The sequence below is a fragment of the Symphalangus syndactylus genome, chromosome 22 (genome assembly GCF_028878055.3).
Source record: "Symphalangus syndactylus isolate Jambi chromosome 22, NHGRI_mSymSyn1-v2.1_pri, whole genome shotgun sequence".
In the NCBI taxonomy this organism is placed as follows: Eukaryota; Metazoa; Chordata; class Mammalia; order Primates; family Hylobatidae; genus Symphalangus; species Symphalangus syndactylus.
In genome coordinates this window covers 14,094,452-14,107,591 of record NC_072444.2, presented here as the reverse complement: position 1 = coordinate 14,107,591, position 13,140 = coordinate 14,094,452, and the positions used below count along the sequence as shown (strand labels likewise).

General features: G+C 48.6%; 1 protein-coding gene across 5 annotated transcripts in view; it reads right to left on the bottom strand.

Moving 5' to 3' along the window:
• Positions 1–13,140, bottom strand: part of ASAP3 (ArfGAP with SH3 domain, ankyrin repeat and PH domain 3) — a 56,883-nt gene that overhangs the window by 12,769 nt on the left and 30,974 nt on the right. For 4 of the 5 annotated variants that reach the window (XM_055261837.2, XM_055261833.2, XM_055261834.2 and 1 more), the window contains exons 4-9: positions 11,358–11,432; positions 10,137–10,186; positions 1,121–1,232; positions 813–898; positions 284–359; positions 16–102 (exon numbers count right to left, since the gene is read on the bottom strand). In XM_055261837.2, coding sequence (XP_055117812.1) covers positions 16–102; positions 284–359; positions 813–898; positions 1,121–1,232; positions 10,137–10,186; positions 11,358–11,387 — 441 coding nt within the window. In that variant the 5' untranslated portion in view covers positions 11,388–11,432. Of the gene's footprint in view, positions 1–15; positions 103–283; positions 360–812; positions 899–1,120; positions 1,256–10,136; positions 10,187–11,357; positions 11,433–13,140 lie in introns of all 5 variants that reach the window. The other variant, XM_055261836.2, reaches the window with a different exon arrangement.

Here is a 13,140-nt window from a genome sequence, read left to right as displayed (position 1 = left end):
AGTTCAGGGGCTGACCTCTCTGCTCTCAAGCTGCAGTGTCCCTCGGAGGGAGTCCCGGAGCTGGGTGAGCTTCTGTAGCTCCTCCTCCTGGGCTTGATGGAGCTATGGGACAGAGGATGAGATCCCATCACCAGCCAACAAATATGTCAGGCACAGAGCCCAGACCCAGAAGAGCAGAGCAGTAGCCTTACTCTGTGGGCAGGAGCCAGCTCTTCCACACCCACAGATTTTCCTGGAAGGACAGGGGGCTTGATCACGTGCCCAAGGGTGAGACCCAACTTACTGCATGTACTGAGGCTGCCAGCTTCTCGATGAAGGGGAACAGGCTCTGGGCAGCCTTCCAGCCATCTTGGAAAAAGCTAAGAGGTGTCAGAGGCCAAACAAGGGTCCAGATAAAGATGGAAATGAGAGATGAAGCCAGAAGTGTGGGAGAAGCTGCTGTAAGGATCACAGGGCACCTCAGGGCATTGTAGTCTGACAGTCAAGAACAGACACTCCATAGACAAGAGTCTCTCTTGACTAGGTTCAAATCCCACTTACTAGCTATGTAATCAGAAAATGAGCCTCAGTTTTCTCATCTATAAAATGGGGATAATATAGTACCTGCTCCCAGAAGTGTTGGGGGATTGAGTGAATTGATGTTTGTAAAGTACTCGTGCCTGACACCCGGTGAGCACTCAGTGAGGAGCTATGAAAGTTCTGCCAAAAAGATGCAGGCCTCCAAAGAGACTTGCAGGTCTATCACACCCTGAGAGGGGCCTTGTTCTGTGACACTGGAAGGGTTAGTGGCAGGGACGTGGGGAGATACCTACTTGTGCTGGGCGTGGAAGAACTTGATGAGGCTCTGAAGGAAGTCAGGACCTTGCTTCATCTGGCTCTCCCCAGCTTTGAGCAGATACTAGGAGGAGGGCAGGGCAAGATACATGATGTGAGCTGAAGCAGAATCCTGGGAACGAGGGGCTGCAGTCCCCATCCCAGGCTAATCCTCCTGGCTGCGACTGGGCCTTGGTGACATCGCACAGGGCCATGTGGCCAGGACCTGAACTGAGGCTGTGACTGGTCTCCTGGAGAGGCAGACAGGAAGACCACACCCCCCTCCCTCATCCAGAGCACTCCTTACCTCACACATGTGCAGCTGGAAGATGCGCCGCTCTCTCTGCATGTCCTGGGCCACCTCCCCAGGGATCCCTCCTGTCACCTTGGCCCGATCGCGCTCCTTCTCCAGCTTGGCCCTAGACCCCAAGGAAAGAGAAGCCTGAACAACTCTCACCAGCCCCTAATCCTCTTCTGCCAGGGTTGCATGAGCAAAGGGGCCACATGGTACAGGAGGCCCTCCCGTGCCAGCTGTGTGGTGGGGCTGGGTACAATGAACAAGACAGTTTAGGGAATCCAGAGTGTTGGGGGAGAAAGACATGAATCAAATCACAGCCACACAGAGAACTATTGGAGAGAAAATGGGGATCCAACCTCATTGCGGCTGCTTGGGAAGTGATGTCTGAGCTGGGATCTGAAGCCTGAGAAGCTTGGAGGAAGCTACTGCTGGGCAAGAGGGCTGGACCATGTGACGGCCCCAAGGCAGGAGCGATAGTGCCAAGATGGAGAGGGCTGGTGCCAGCTGAGGTGAAGAGGTGCCAGACCATGCAGGGTCTAATTCACACCACATTAATATATTCTTGGTCTTTATCCCAAGAGTAATGGGAAGGATTTGAAGGTTTTTGTGCAGGGGGATGAAGGACTCAAACAAGGGCCAAGTGAGATTTGGGGCAAACAGTTCTGATTTTCCTGGAAGGTATTAAGAGCACAAGTGCCTTCAATCTTTTTTATTTGTATTAATTTTATAGATTCAGGGGTACACGTGCAGTTTTGTTTCGTGGATATACTGCGCAGTGGTGAAGCCTGGGCTTTTAGAGTACCCATCACCCAAATAGTATACATGGTACCCAATAGGCAATTTTTCATCCCTCACCTACCCTCCCACCTTTTGAAGTCTCCAATGTCTACTATTCTGCTCTGTCTGTCCACATGTACCCATTGCTTACCCCCCCACTTATAAGGGAGAAAGAACATGCAGTGTTTGACTTTCTGTTTCTGAGTTATTTCAAAGTGCTTTCATTCTTCTGAGCCCATGGAGCTTTACACTTAAAGCTCAGAAAACCTTTGTTCTTTTATTTTCTTTTTCTTTTTCTTTCTTTCTTTTTTTTTAGTGCAGTGGCGCAATCTCAGCTCACTGCAATCTCCATCTCCTAGGTTCAAGCCATTCTTGAGCCTCAGCCTCCTGAGTAGCTGGGATTACAGGTGCCCACCACCATGCCCAGCTAATTTTTTTTTTTTTTTATAGACGGAGTCTCACTCTGTTGCCCAGGCTAGAGTGCAGTGGTGCGATCTCAGCTCACTGCAATGGCGTGATCTCGGCTCACTGCAACCTCCGTCTCCTGGGTTCAAGCGATTCTCCTGCCTCAGCCTCGTGAGTAGCTGGGAGTACAGGTGGGTGTCACCATGCCTGGCTAATTTTTTGTATTTTTAGTAGAGATGGGGTTTCACCATGTTAGCCAGGATGGTCTCAATCTCCTGACCTCAGGTGATCCACCCACCTCAGCCTCCCAAAGTGCTGGGATTACAGGCGTGAGCCACCGCGCCCAGCCGATGCCCAGCTAACTTTTGTATTTTTAGTAGAGACGGAGTTTCACCATGTTGGCCAGGCTGGTCTTTGAAATCGGGCCTCAAGTGATCCGTCCACCTCAGCCTCGCAAAGTGCTGAAATTACAGGCATGAGCCACCATGCCCCACTGTGCTCTTCTCTTTTTAAGTGGAGACAGAAAGTGCTTCCCATCCTGGTAGCTAAGAGTAACCGGGGCCTTCCCCCTCAGAGGTTGGCTGTTTTCCCTCTTTGGGGATGGGTGGATCTGTGTGTAAATGGTTTCCTGGAAATCCCACGCCCAGCAGACTACCCACTCGCAGCCAGGAGAGTATTTCCACATCTCAAGCTGGGTGCATGGGACTCCAAATCCCATGTAAAGGAGAGGTCTTGCTTAATAGTTCTGCTCTCAAGTGGGGGCCAGCCCTGAGCAGAGAAGACAAAGACAGAGTGGGATTAATACAAGCTCTGCTGCTTACTAGCTGCATTTCTTCCCCTCTCTGAGCCTCGGTCTCCTCATCTGGAAAATGGAGATTCTTATCTGTACCCAGATGAGGCACAGCATGCAAAAGACTCAGCACATAGAAGACACATGGCAGCTTTTACTGTAGGCCCCTCAAGGCCTCTGTTTTCCCATCTGTAAATGGAGGAAGCAGTGGTCTACGGTAAGTTCTCAGGTCCCTTCTGACTCTAAAGTTCTGGGCCCTCCTGAGTAGGTAAGACTTCTGGGATAGTGTTCATATGCAGAATCTGTCCCTGGGGACCTGTAGAGCAGTTTCTCAACCATGGAACTGCTAACATTTTTGGCCAGATGATTCTTTGTTATGGGGGGCTGCCTGGTGGTTTGTATGTTTAGCAGCCTCCCTGATCTCCACCCACTAGCTGCCAGTAGCATCCCCCCAGCTGTGACAACCAGAAATGTCTCCAGACATTGCAGGCTCTGTAGGCTTTTTTTTTTTTTTTAATTTTAAAGTGGGAGTTATTTTGTATTTCCCTAAGCTTTCTGATACTTCAAGCAAGAGTTCGTAAAGGGTGGTAGAAGTAGGGTGGGAACTGATCCTGTGAACCAGGCCTGAGGGTCAGGACAGACTTTTTTTTATGAATCTGAAAAAAAGCAGCAGAAAGGGGAAGGTGATGGCTGGGCCTGCGGCATCTCAGCAGCATCTCAGCAGCAGTGCCTGGCAGCTTGCTACGGAATTGGGGAGGGCTGGGCGTGGCAGCTCATGCTTGTAATCCCAGCCCTTTGTGAGGCCAAGGTGAGAGGATTGCCTGAGCCCAGAAGTTCGAAACCACCTCAGGCATCATGGTGAAACCCTGTCTCTACAAAAAATTTAAAAATGATCCAGGCATGGTGGTGTGTGCCTATAGTCCCAGCTACTCAGAAGGTTGAGGCAGGAGGATTCCTTGAGCCCACGAAGTCAAGGCTGCAGTGAGCTGTGATTGTGCCACTGCACTCCAGCCTGGGTGACAGAGCAAGACCCTGTCTCTCCAAAAAAAAAAGGAATGAGGGAGACGAAGTGACATCAGGTGGGCAGGGGCAGGGGGAGTCTCCCAGTGTACAATGTTACCATATCTTTCAATAGTCAAAAATGGAAAATAAGCTAAATGTCCATCAGTAGAAAGCAGTTAGACAAATAATAGTATGGCTATATATAGAAATACTATGCAGCTGTTAGAATGAAGATTGGCCAGGTGCAGTGGCTCATGCCTGTAATCCAAGTGCTTTGGGAGGCTGAGGTGGGAGGATCATTTGAGGCCAGGAGTTCAAGGCCAGCCTGGGCAACATAGTAAGACCCCGTTTCTACTTTAAAACAAAATTTTAAACAATTATCCAGGCATGGTAGCACAGTCCTGTAAGTCCCAGCGACATGGGAGGCTGAGGTAGGAGGATCACTTGAGCTCAGGAGTTCAAGGCTGTAGTGAGCCATGATTGCACCATTGCACGCCAGCCTGGGCAACAGAGTAGACTCTGTCTCAATAAATAAAAAAAAAAAAAAAAAAGAAGGAATATCTGTACATGCGGTCGGCCCTCCATATCTGTGGGTGTAAAGCCTGAGGATATAGGCGGCTGACTAAGGGGCTTTAGCATCCTCAGATTTTGATATCTGCAGGGGTCCTGGAACCAATGCCCCATGGATACTGAGGGATGACTGTACTGACATGGAAAGATATCTGCTCCAGATTAAATGGACAAAAAGCAAACCACAATATAGTACAGTGGTTAGAAAAGTATATTCGGCAGCTCCTTCACTTACTTAACCTTTATAAAACTTTCTGAGCTTGTTTTCCCATTTGGAAAATGAGAATAATACTGTAGTCCCCCATTCTCTGTAGTTTTGCTTTCTGTGGTTTCAGTTATTCATGGTCAAACCCTGTCCAAAAATATTAAATGGAAAATTCTAGAAATAAACAATTCCTAAGTTTTTTTGTCTTTTTTTTTTTTTTTTTTTTTTTTGAGATGGGAGTTTTGCTCGTCACCCAGGCTGGAGTGCCATGGCGCCATCTCAGCTCACTGCAACCTCTGCCTCCCAGGTTCAAGCGATTCTCCTGCCTCAGCCTCCCAAGTAGCTGGGATTACAGGTGTCCACAACTACACCCAGCTAATTTTCGTATTTTTAGTAGAGCCAGGGTTTCACAATGTGTTTCAGGCTGGTCTCGAACTCCTGACCTCAGGTGATCTGCCCGCCTTGGCCTCCCAAAGTGCTGGAATTACAGGCATGAGCCACCATGCCCAGCCCAATTTGTAAGTTTTAAATTATGCATCATTATGAGTGGCATGTGAAATCCTGCATCCTTCTGCTCCATCCTGCCTGGAACATGAATCATATTTTTGTCCAGTGTATTTACACTGTCTATCCAGCAGTCCCCAACATCTTGGCACCAGGGACTGGTTTCATGGAAGACAATATTTCCATGGATAGCAAGGTGGGGGAGGGTGTTTGGGATGAAACTGTTCCAGCTCAGATCATCAGGCTTAAATTCTCATAAGGAGCATGCAACCTAGATCCCTGGCATGTGAAGCTCACAATAGGGTTCGTGCTCCTATGAAAATCTAATGCCATGCTGATCTGACAGGAGGCGGAGCTCAGGCGGTAATGCTCGCTCGCCTGCCAACGCTCACCTCCTGCTGTTCAGTCCAGGTTCCTAACAGGCCTTGGACCCGTACCAGTCCATGGCCCAGGGGTTGAGGACCCCTGGTCTATACCACCTGCCATTAGTCATTCAGTAGCTTTCTTGATTATCAGATTAGCTGTTTCATTATTGCAGTGCTTGTGTTCAAGTAACCCTTAGTTTACTTCATAATGGCCCCAGAATGCAAGGGTAGTGATGCTACTATGTTCTATTTTATTACTATTGTTGTTCATCTCGTACTGTGCTTAATTTTTATCATAGGCATGTATATATAGGAAAAAGCATAGATTATGTTTTAATGCCAAAAACTGCCGGAATTACTTTTGCACCAACCTAATGTAAGGTTCAGTATCATCTTCAGTTTCAAACATCCACTGGGGGTCTCGGAACGTATCCCCCAAGGATAAGGGGGAACCACTGTAATGACACCTAGTCCTTGGATAATATAATGCATAGGAAACAGTACAGTTCCTGGCATATGGCAAGCCCTCAATGAATGGCAGGATTATGATGATTCTAGTAATGGCAATGATGACAGAGTAGTAAATACTGGTGATCCCTTTTAGATAATTTTTTTCAGCATATGGTACTTTCTTCTTTATTTTTTGAATGCTAGTAGAGATTAAAAGATGCTACTTAACTCAGGGTGTAGATAAGCCATGAAGTACACAACTTTGTCAATGTGCTTCAGCTTCGACAAAATGTACACAGCTTTGACAAAATGTACACAGCTTTGACAAAATGGCTTTGTCAATTATCATAGTTCTGTCCCTCAGCCTCAGCTGAGAAGATAATTCATAGAGATTTTCCCTACAAAGTCTGACATAGTCATTCTGAGATGACGTAATAGCTGGGGATTGCTTTTCTTCCCCTATAAAATAACAAGTCCCATTCCTTCCCTATCCTCAAAGGATCACCAACATTTTTAAAACATTTCAAATGTTAGAAACATTTTTCTGTCTTATGAGTGGAATTGCAATAGAAGGAATGAAATGAAATAGTGGGTGAAAGTACTTAAATGCTAGTTACTAAGACCGAGATCATTGCAGAAGGAGACTACAGCAACAGTCCAGTGTTGTTCATGGGATGGGTACAGGTACTCCTGGTGCAGGCAGGAAAGTATTTAAATACCACACACCCACCAACCTTGAAACCTTGAGCCACGCTTAGGTGGCAGGGGTTCCTCACTACTTACCTATAAATTGGGAATAACAATAGCAGCTTTCCCTGCCAGGGAGAATAAATCTGGTAATAGATGCAAAGACCTTATTCCAGTGCCTGGCACAAAGGAAACTCTAAATAAGTAGAAGCTGCTATTATTACTAATTATTATTATTATTCTTTTTTAGAGACAAGGTCTAGCTCTGTCTCCCAAGCTGGTCTCAAATTTCCTGGACTTAAGCAATCCTCCTGCCTCAGCCTCCCAAGTAGCTGAGATTACAGGCATTAGCCACCACGTGTGGCTTCTAAATATATGTATTATACTTATTATATATGTATTATTATTATTATTAATTTTTAAAATAGAGGCAAGGTCTCACTATGTTGCCCAGGCTGGTTTCGAACTTCTGAGCCCAAGTGATCCTCCTGTCTTGGCCTCCCAAAGTGCTAGGATTACAGGTTCCTAATTATAATTTTTAGGCCCAGGCACTCTGCTAGGCCCTTCACATGCTAAAATGATAGCCCCATAAGGCAGGATCATTATCCCATTTTATAGAAGAGGAGCCTGTGGCTGAGATAAGTCACTTGTCCAAGTCACACAGCTGTTAAGTGGTGGGGCCAGGAGTTGAACCCAGGACTGGCTGGTGCCTGAGCCTTAGGGGCAGCCCTAACAACCAACACTGTGACTGAGGTTTGTTCCATTCCTTCTTCCCTGCCTCATTCCTGCGAGCTGCTGACAGTCACGCTGTTTATTTTCTGAGAGATAACAGTCTCTCTCAGAACAGGGACCATTTTACGGATGATGAAGCTGAGATCCAGAGAAGGAAAATGGCTTGCACAGATTAAAAGCTGGCTAGGGTAAATGCTACCAGCAGACATGTGAGTTTCTGCCTCTCAATCTCTTCCTGTGTTATTCTGGTCCTAGTTCTGGCTCAGAGGTGGTCAATAAATACTTGCTGAACTGAAGTGCTGAGTGCTTTATATGCACTGTGCTTATTCATTGCCACATTGACCCTGCAAGGTATTACTGTCCCTATTGTACAGATGAGGAAACAGACCTGTAAATGGAGCTGCCTAGATAAACTTGGCCTCTGTACAGGGCCCGGGATGCCTTTCTCAGCAGCCCCACGTGGAGAGGTAATCCTCCTCCTATATGAACAGCCAGGGGTGAAGCTCTCAGTGGTATTTGACAGATGCTATCAGGGCCCTGGGCCCTTCCAGCTGCTGCTCAGACTTGTTTGGTAAGAATGTGGTGGAATTACATAGTAACTTATGGCTCACGCATATCTGGCTACACCTGGAGCCCGTATGAAAAGGAGTGTACAGTCACCCGTGCCAAGACATTAGCTCAAATTATGTGGCTCCATGGTGGGAGCCAGGAGACCACGTGGCAGAAATAGCACTAGACTCAGAAGCCCTGGGTTCTAGTCCAGGTCCTGTCGATAACTCACTGAATAACCTCAGCCAATCCCCCTTTCCCATCAACTAAATGGAGTCTGGTCTGTAAATGAAATCCTACAGGAAGGCTCAATATAAAAACCTAGGAAAAGCAGACCTGCTTTGGGAAGGTCAGCAGAGTAGAGCTTATTATTTCCATTTGGTAGACGATCCCCGAAAGTCTAAGGGCTTAGTCAAGGTAACTCAGGAAGAAGAAGGCCATGTGGCCCCGTAGCAAATCATGAAGACAAGGTCAGCCTGTGCCCTCACTACCCATCCCTGGGCCTCCAGTGAGAGCAGACGGCCGTGCCCCATCACAGGCAAGGATGGGGCCCCACAGGGATGGCCACACAGTGCCTACACCCTTCATCACAGGATCTATGCCCACAGCTGGGGCTGGAGATGCTTGTGCAGGGACAAGATGTGACCTTGCTTCAGACTTGGAGTGATGCCATGGCTCTGGGAGCTGAGGGAACAATAAAAAGCTCCAGGATCTACTTCTTGAAATTGATCCTCCAGAAATAATTATGAGTAGGGGCAAATATTTAAATCCAAGGATGCTTCTCCAATGACAGGAACAGATTAAATACATGATGGATTATGTAGGTTTTGGCACACCTGTTTGATTGATGCTGTGGAAGAATATGTAATGGTGTACAAAGATGGTCACAATGTATTTTTTGAATGAAAAAAGCAGATTACAAAACAGTATGTTGTTATGATCTCATTTTTATAAAAACATTTCTTCGTACATAGGAAAATAAATGTTAAAATGTTAATATTTTAGGCTTGAAAATTAATAATTTTTCTCCTATTTTTGGGTAGTTTCTCCCCATCCCACCTTTTTTTTTAATGATGAAAATTGCAATGTTACCCAGACCTTGTAAAAAAAAAAAAAATTCAAACAACAGAGAGTATTATCCCCCTGCCATGACCCTAATCCTCTGCTAAGGATGATTAATTTTTTTTCTTCTTTTACTTCTCCATATTTTCAAAATTATTCATAATAAGCATAAATTGCTTTGGCAAAATGCAAGAGAAAACAAAATTTTACAAAAAAGCACAAACAATGCTCTACCGTATGGGCCTGGGTGGGCAGAGGGCAAGGGGTGGGATCTGGACAGATTCCTCAGAAGACAGAGCCCAAGGAGTCTCTGCCCAGGAGGAATTGGCCACTGGTTGCCTGAGGCTCCTTCTTTCCCCATGATGTCCCAATACCTGGTGAGAGATCTGGAGTATCGTGTGGTGTGCACAGAACACAGGAAGCCATTTCCTTCTCTAGATATACCACCTGACATTGAGGAACGAGGAGCAAGGGGCATAAACCCCAGTTCTGCCTCTGCCAAGCTGTGGGGCCTTGGGCAAGTGATTTAACCTCTCTGAGTCCTCCTGTGGGAATTGTGATACTAATACCTTTCTCTCACATGACAGGGTGACTGTGAAGATTAAATGGCCAGCACGTGGAGGTGTTCGGTCAGTGCTAGCTCCTTCCCATCCCTGCCCATGTCTGGCACCACCGAGCAGATGGGACTCTGAGAGCAGTATCCTGAGGTTCCTTCACAATAGCTCCTTTGGTGGTCTCGTGGCCTAGTCCCCAGAATCCAGTCAGGTCTGGGTATAAACAATCCCCTGTAAATGCCTCTACAGAGCCAGATGCCACCCACTTCTGGATGACATGTCTTGGCAGCATTTAGGTTCTTCCCTATCCAGCCCCCTGCTGCAGTTTAAGCGCTACTCTCCCAGACAAACGACCCTGGCTGTGGCCACTTACATTTTGGCTTCATAGTCCTTCCATGCCTTCTCCAGCTGCTTTTTGGAATCCTGGGGGTTAAAAAAGGACAATTTGCCCAAAGGGAAGCTGGAGCACTGGAATAAACAGTATGCTCTGCTGCCTGCAGGGGGACCTGCTAGTGTGCTCCCCTGTGCTGCTCAGAGCCCTTCTCTAACCAGCCCCTGCCCCCACAGTCCTGCTGCAAATCTGCCCCCACCAAACAGGCTCAGCTGACCCCATTTCTCAGGGCTGAGGCCCTCCTCCCAACAGACCTTCTCCTCCCCAGAGATGCCAAGAATCAGTCAGGTTTGATGGGCCATGGCTTGGGGTGTGAAGAGATATTTGGGCTCTACCCTGAGTCCTCTTGCTCAGAAGAGAGATCAGTCATGACCATGAGGATGGGAGGATGAAGGCCAAACTCCCCCCACCTAACTTTAGCCCAGCATTTTCTCCTCCCTGGTGCTAGATCATCCTCTTAGAGCAAGGGTACAGGTCAAGGAACATGCACAGAGAGGTTGAGAAGTCTACCCAAGGCCATACAGCAAGCCAGGGAGACCTGACTACCCCCTGCCTAGCTTGCCTAAGCCTCATCCAGCCAGGCTGCTCACACCCTTCTGAACAACCTCGAGACTGCCAAGGTGAAAAAGCTGCCTGTCTGGTTTGTGTGGTTAGCAGGCTGGTGCCAGGCTGGCAGCCTATGGCAGGGAGGGAACCCTCTTGGGGGAGCACGGCTCCTCCCCTGGGCCGTCTGGGGCAGATTGCCCAGGGAGATTATTCTGCCACCTTCTTTGAGTTCCACTCTGCATCCAGCCAGGGGCTGCCAGGCACAGACAGGGCAGCTTGAGTATGGGATTCAGGATCCCTGGATTCCCACATGGGCTCTCTACTTCCTAGTTATGTAAACCATCAGCAGGTTACCTAACTCCCTGGGCCTCGAATTTCAACTGCAAAATGGGGATAAGCATACCCACAAAGCCTACCTCATAGGATGGTTGTAAGATTTACATGAGATGTTTCACACAAGGGGCCTGGCAGACAGCAGGTCAGCCATCCTAGGCTGACCCAAGCCAGGTCCTCCAGACCTCCCCAGGCTCATCGCTCTCGCTAAGACAGCCCCTTCACTTGTTCCCCTCCACCCTCAGTCCAGCCCTGCCCCCCAACAGTCTCCCGCCCATCCCTCTTTTACTCTGTCCCACCACCACTCCCAGCATGGAGACTCACCTGTCGCCCATCCCTCAGCTGCCCCTTCATCAGACTGTCCAGGGGGAAAGAGACAATGTTGTTCAGGTTCTGAATCTGGAAAAAACAGAGACGCCCATTCCCGCCTCAGGTGACTGGCATCCAGCCCCTGGGGATTCAGGGTACGGTGAAGTATCACTTGGCAAAGAGAGCAGCAGGGAAGGGAAGCAGGGGAGAGGAAAAGATGTTATCAAAGAGATGACAGCCAAGTGAGGGGGGCCGTCATGGCAGGAGTGCTGAGCCTGGGGAGGACTAGAGGACCTGGCTCTGGGGTCAGCTTAGGATGGCTGACCTGCTGCTCGCCAGGCTTCCTGTGTGACAGGGGGCAGGAGGGGAGGCTGAGGTGTGTCGGAGTGACCCCTCCCCTGATGGCTCCAGCCTCACTGCTGCACTGCTCCAGCAGCACCCCATGGTCAGTCTCTTCCCTGTTCCTCGCCAGGAGCAGCCTCCCTTCTCTTCTCTGACTCTCTCAAATTGACCTGTTAGTGCACGTCTGTTGTTCTGGGCTGGCTAACGCTTCAGAGCCTCCCCTACTAATGGTCATAGAACCCCCTTTCCCGTGGGGAACTCCTCCTCTGTGGTCAGATGGGGTAAACGTAGAAGTCAGATCTGAGCAGGGCACCCCAGCCCCAGGATAGAGGGACTGGATAGGGAACAGGCACGCAACCCAAGCCAGCCAATCACAATCCTCACTGGGATTTTTCTGCCTAAGTTGTGGGAGAAAGACCATCTTTATTCTGGTAAGATGGGCATCTGGGCCTGCTGGGCTATCCTGCCCACTGAGCAGACAGAGAAACTATCTTAAGAGGAAAGGATGGGCCGGGCGCGGTGGCTCACGCTTGTAATCCCAGCACTTTGGGAGGCCAAGGCGGGCGGATCACGAGGTCAGGAGATCGAGACCACGGTGAAACCCCGTCTCTACTAAAAATACAAAAAAAAAACTAGCCGGGCGTGGTGGCGGGCGCCTGTAGTCCCAGCTACTTAGAGAGGCTGAGGCAGGAGAATGGCGTGAACCTGGGAGGCGGAGCTTGCAGTGAGCTGAGATCGTGCCACTGCACTCCAGCCTGGGTGACAGAGCGAGACTCCGTCTCAAAAAAAAAAAAAAAAAAAAAAAAGAGGAAAGGATGGAGCCTAAGCCAGCTGCGCCCCTGGACTTCTCATTACAGGGGCTAATGAATTCCCTTTTACAAATTTAACCTAGTTTGAGTTGGGTTTCTGTGATTTCACAACCTAAAGAGGCCTAATATTTCAACCAGCTTCCAAGGTACAGCTTGGGTCTCTTCTCCAGGAAGCCTCTCCTGGCTACTCCTCCCGACTGGTCTATGCTGATCTCCCCTTTTCTGAACCATGGCAGCACTAGGCCTCTGTGACCAGCTGCTGGGTCCTTGAGTTTGCGCCATGCTGCTGGTATTTCTTGATACTAGTCCACACACTAGTTTTTCTCTCCCCCCCTAGGCTGTGGTTCTCTGAGGCAGTCTGACACTTTCCTGTGTCACCTGGTACAATGCCCACTAGACAGCAGACCCCCAGGAAACACTAGTTTGACTGAAACAGGGAGAGAAGAGGTGAAAACAAAGAAGGACACTAATTCAATTGAACTCAAATACTATTTTATTTTTTTTGAGACAGGGTCTTGCTTTGTCACCCAGGCTGGAGCACAGTGGTGTAATCACGCTCACTACAGCCTTGACTTCCCCCAGGCTCAACTGATCTTCCTACTTCAGCCTCCCGAGTAGCTGGGACCACAGGCGTACGCCACCCCACC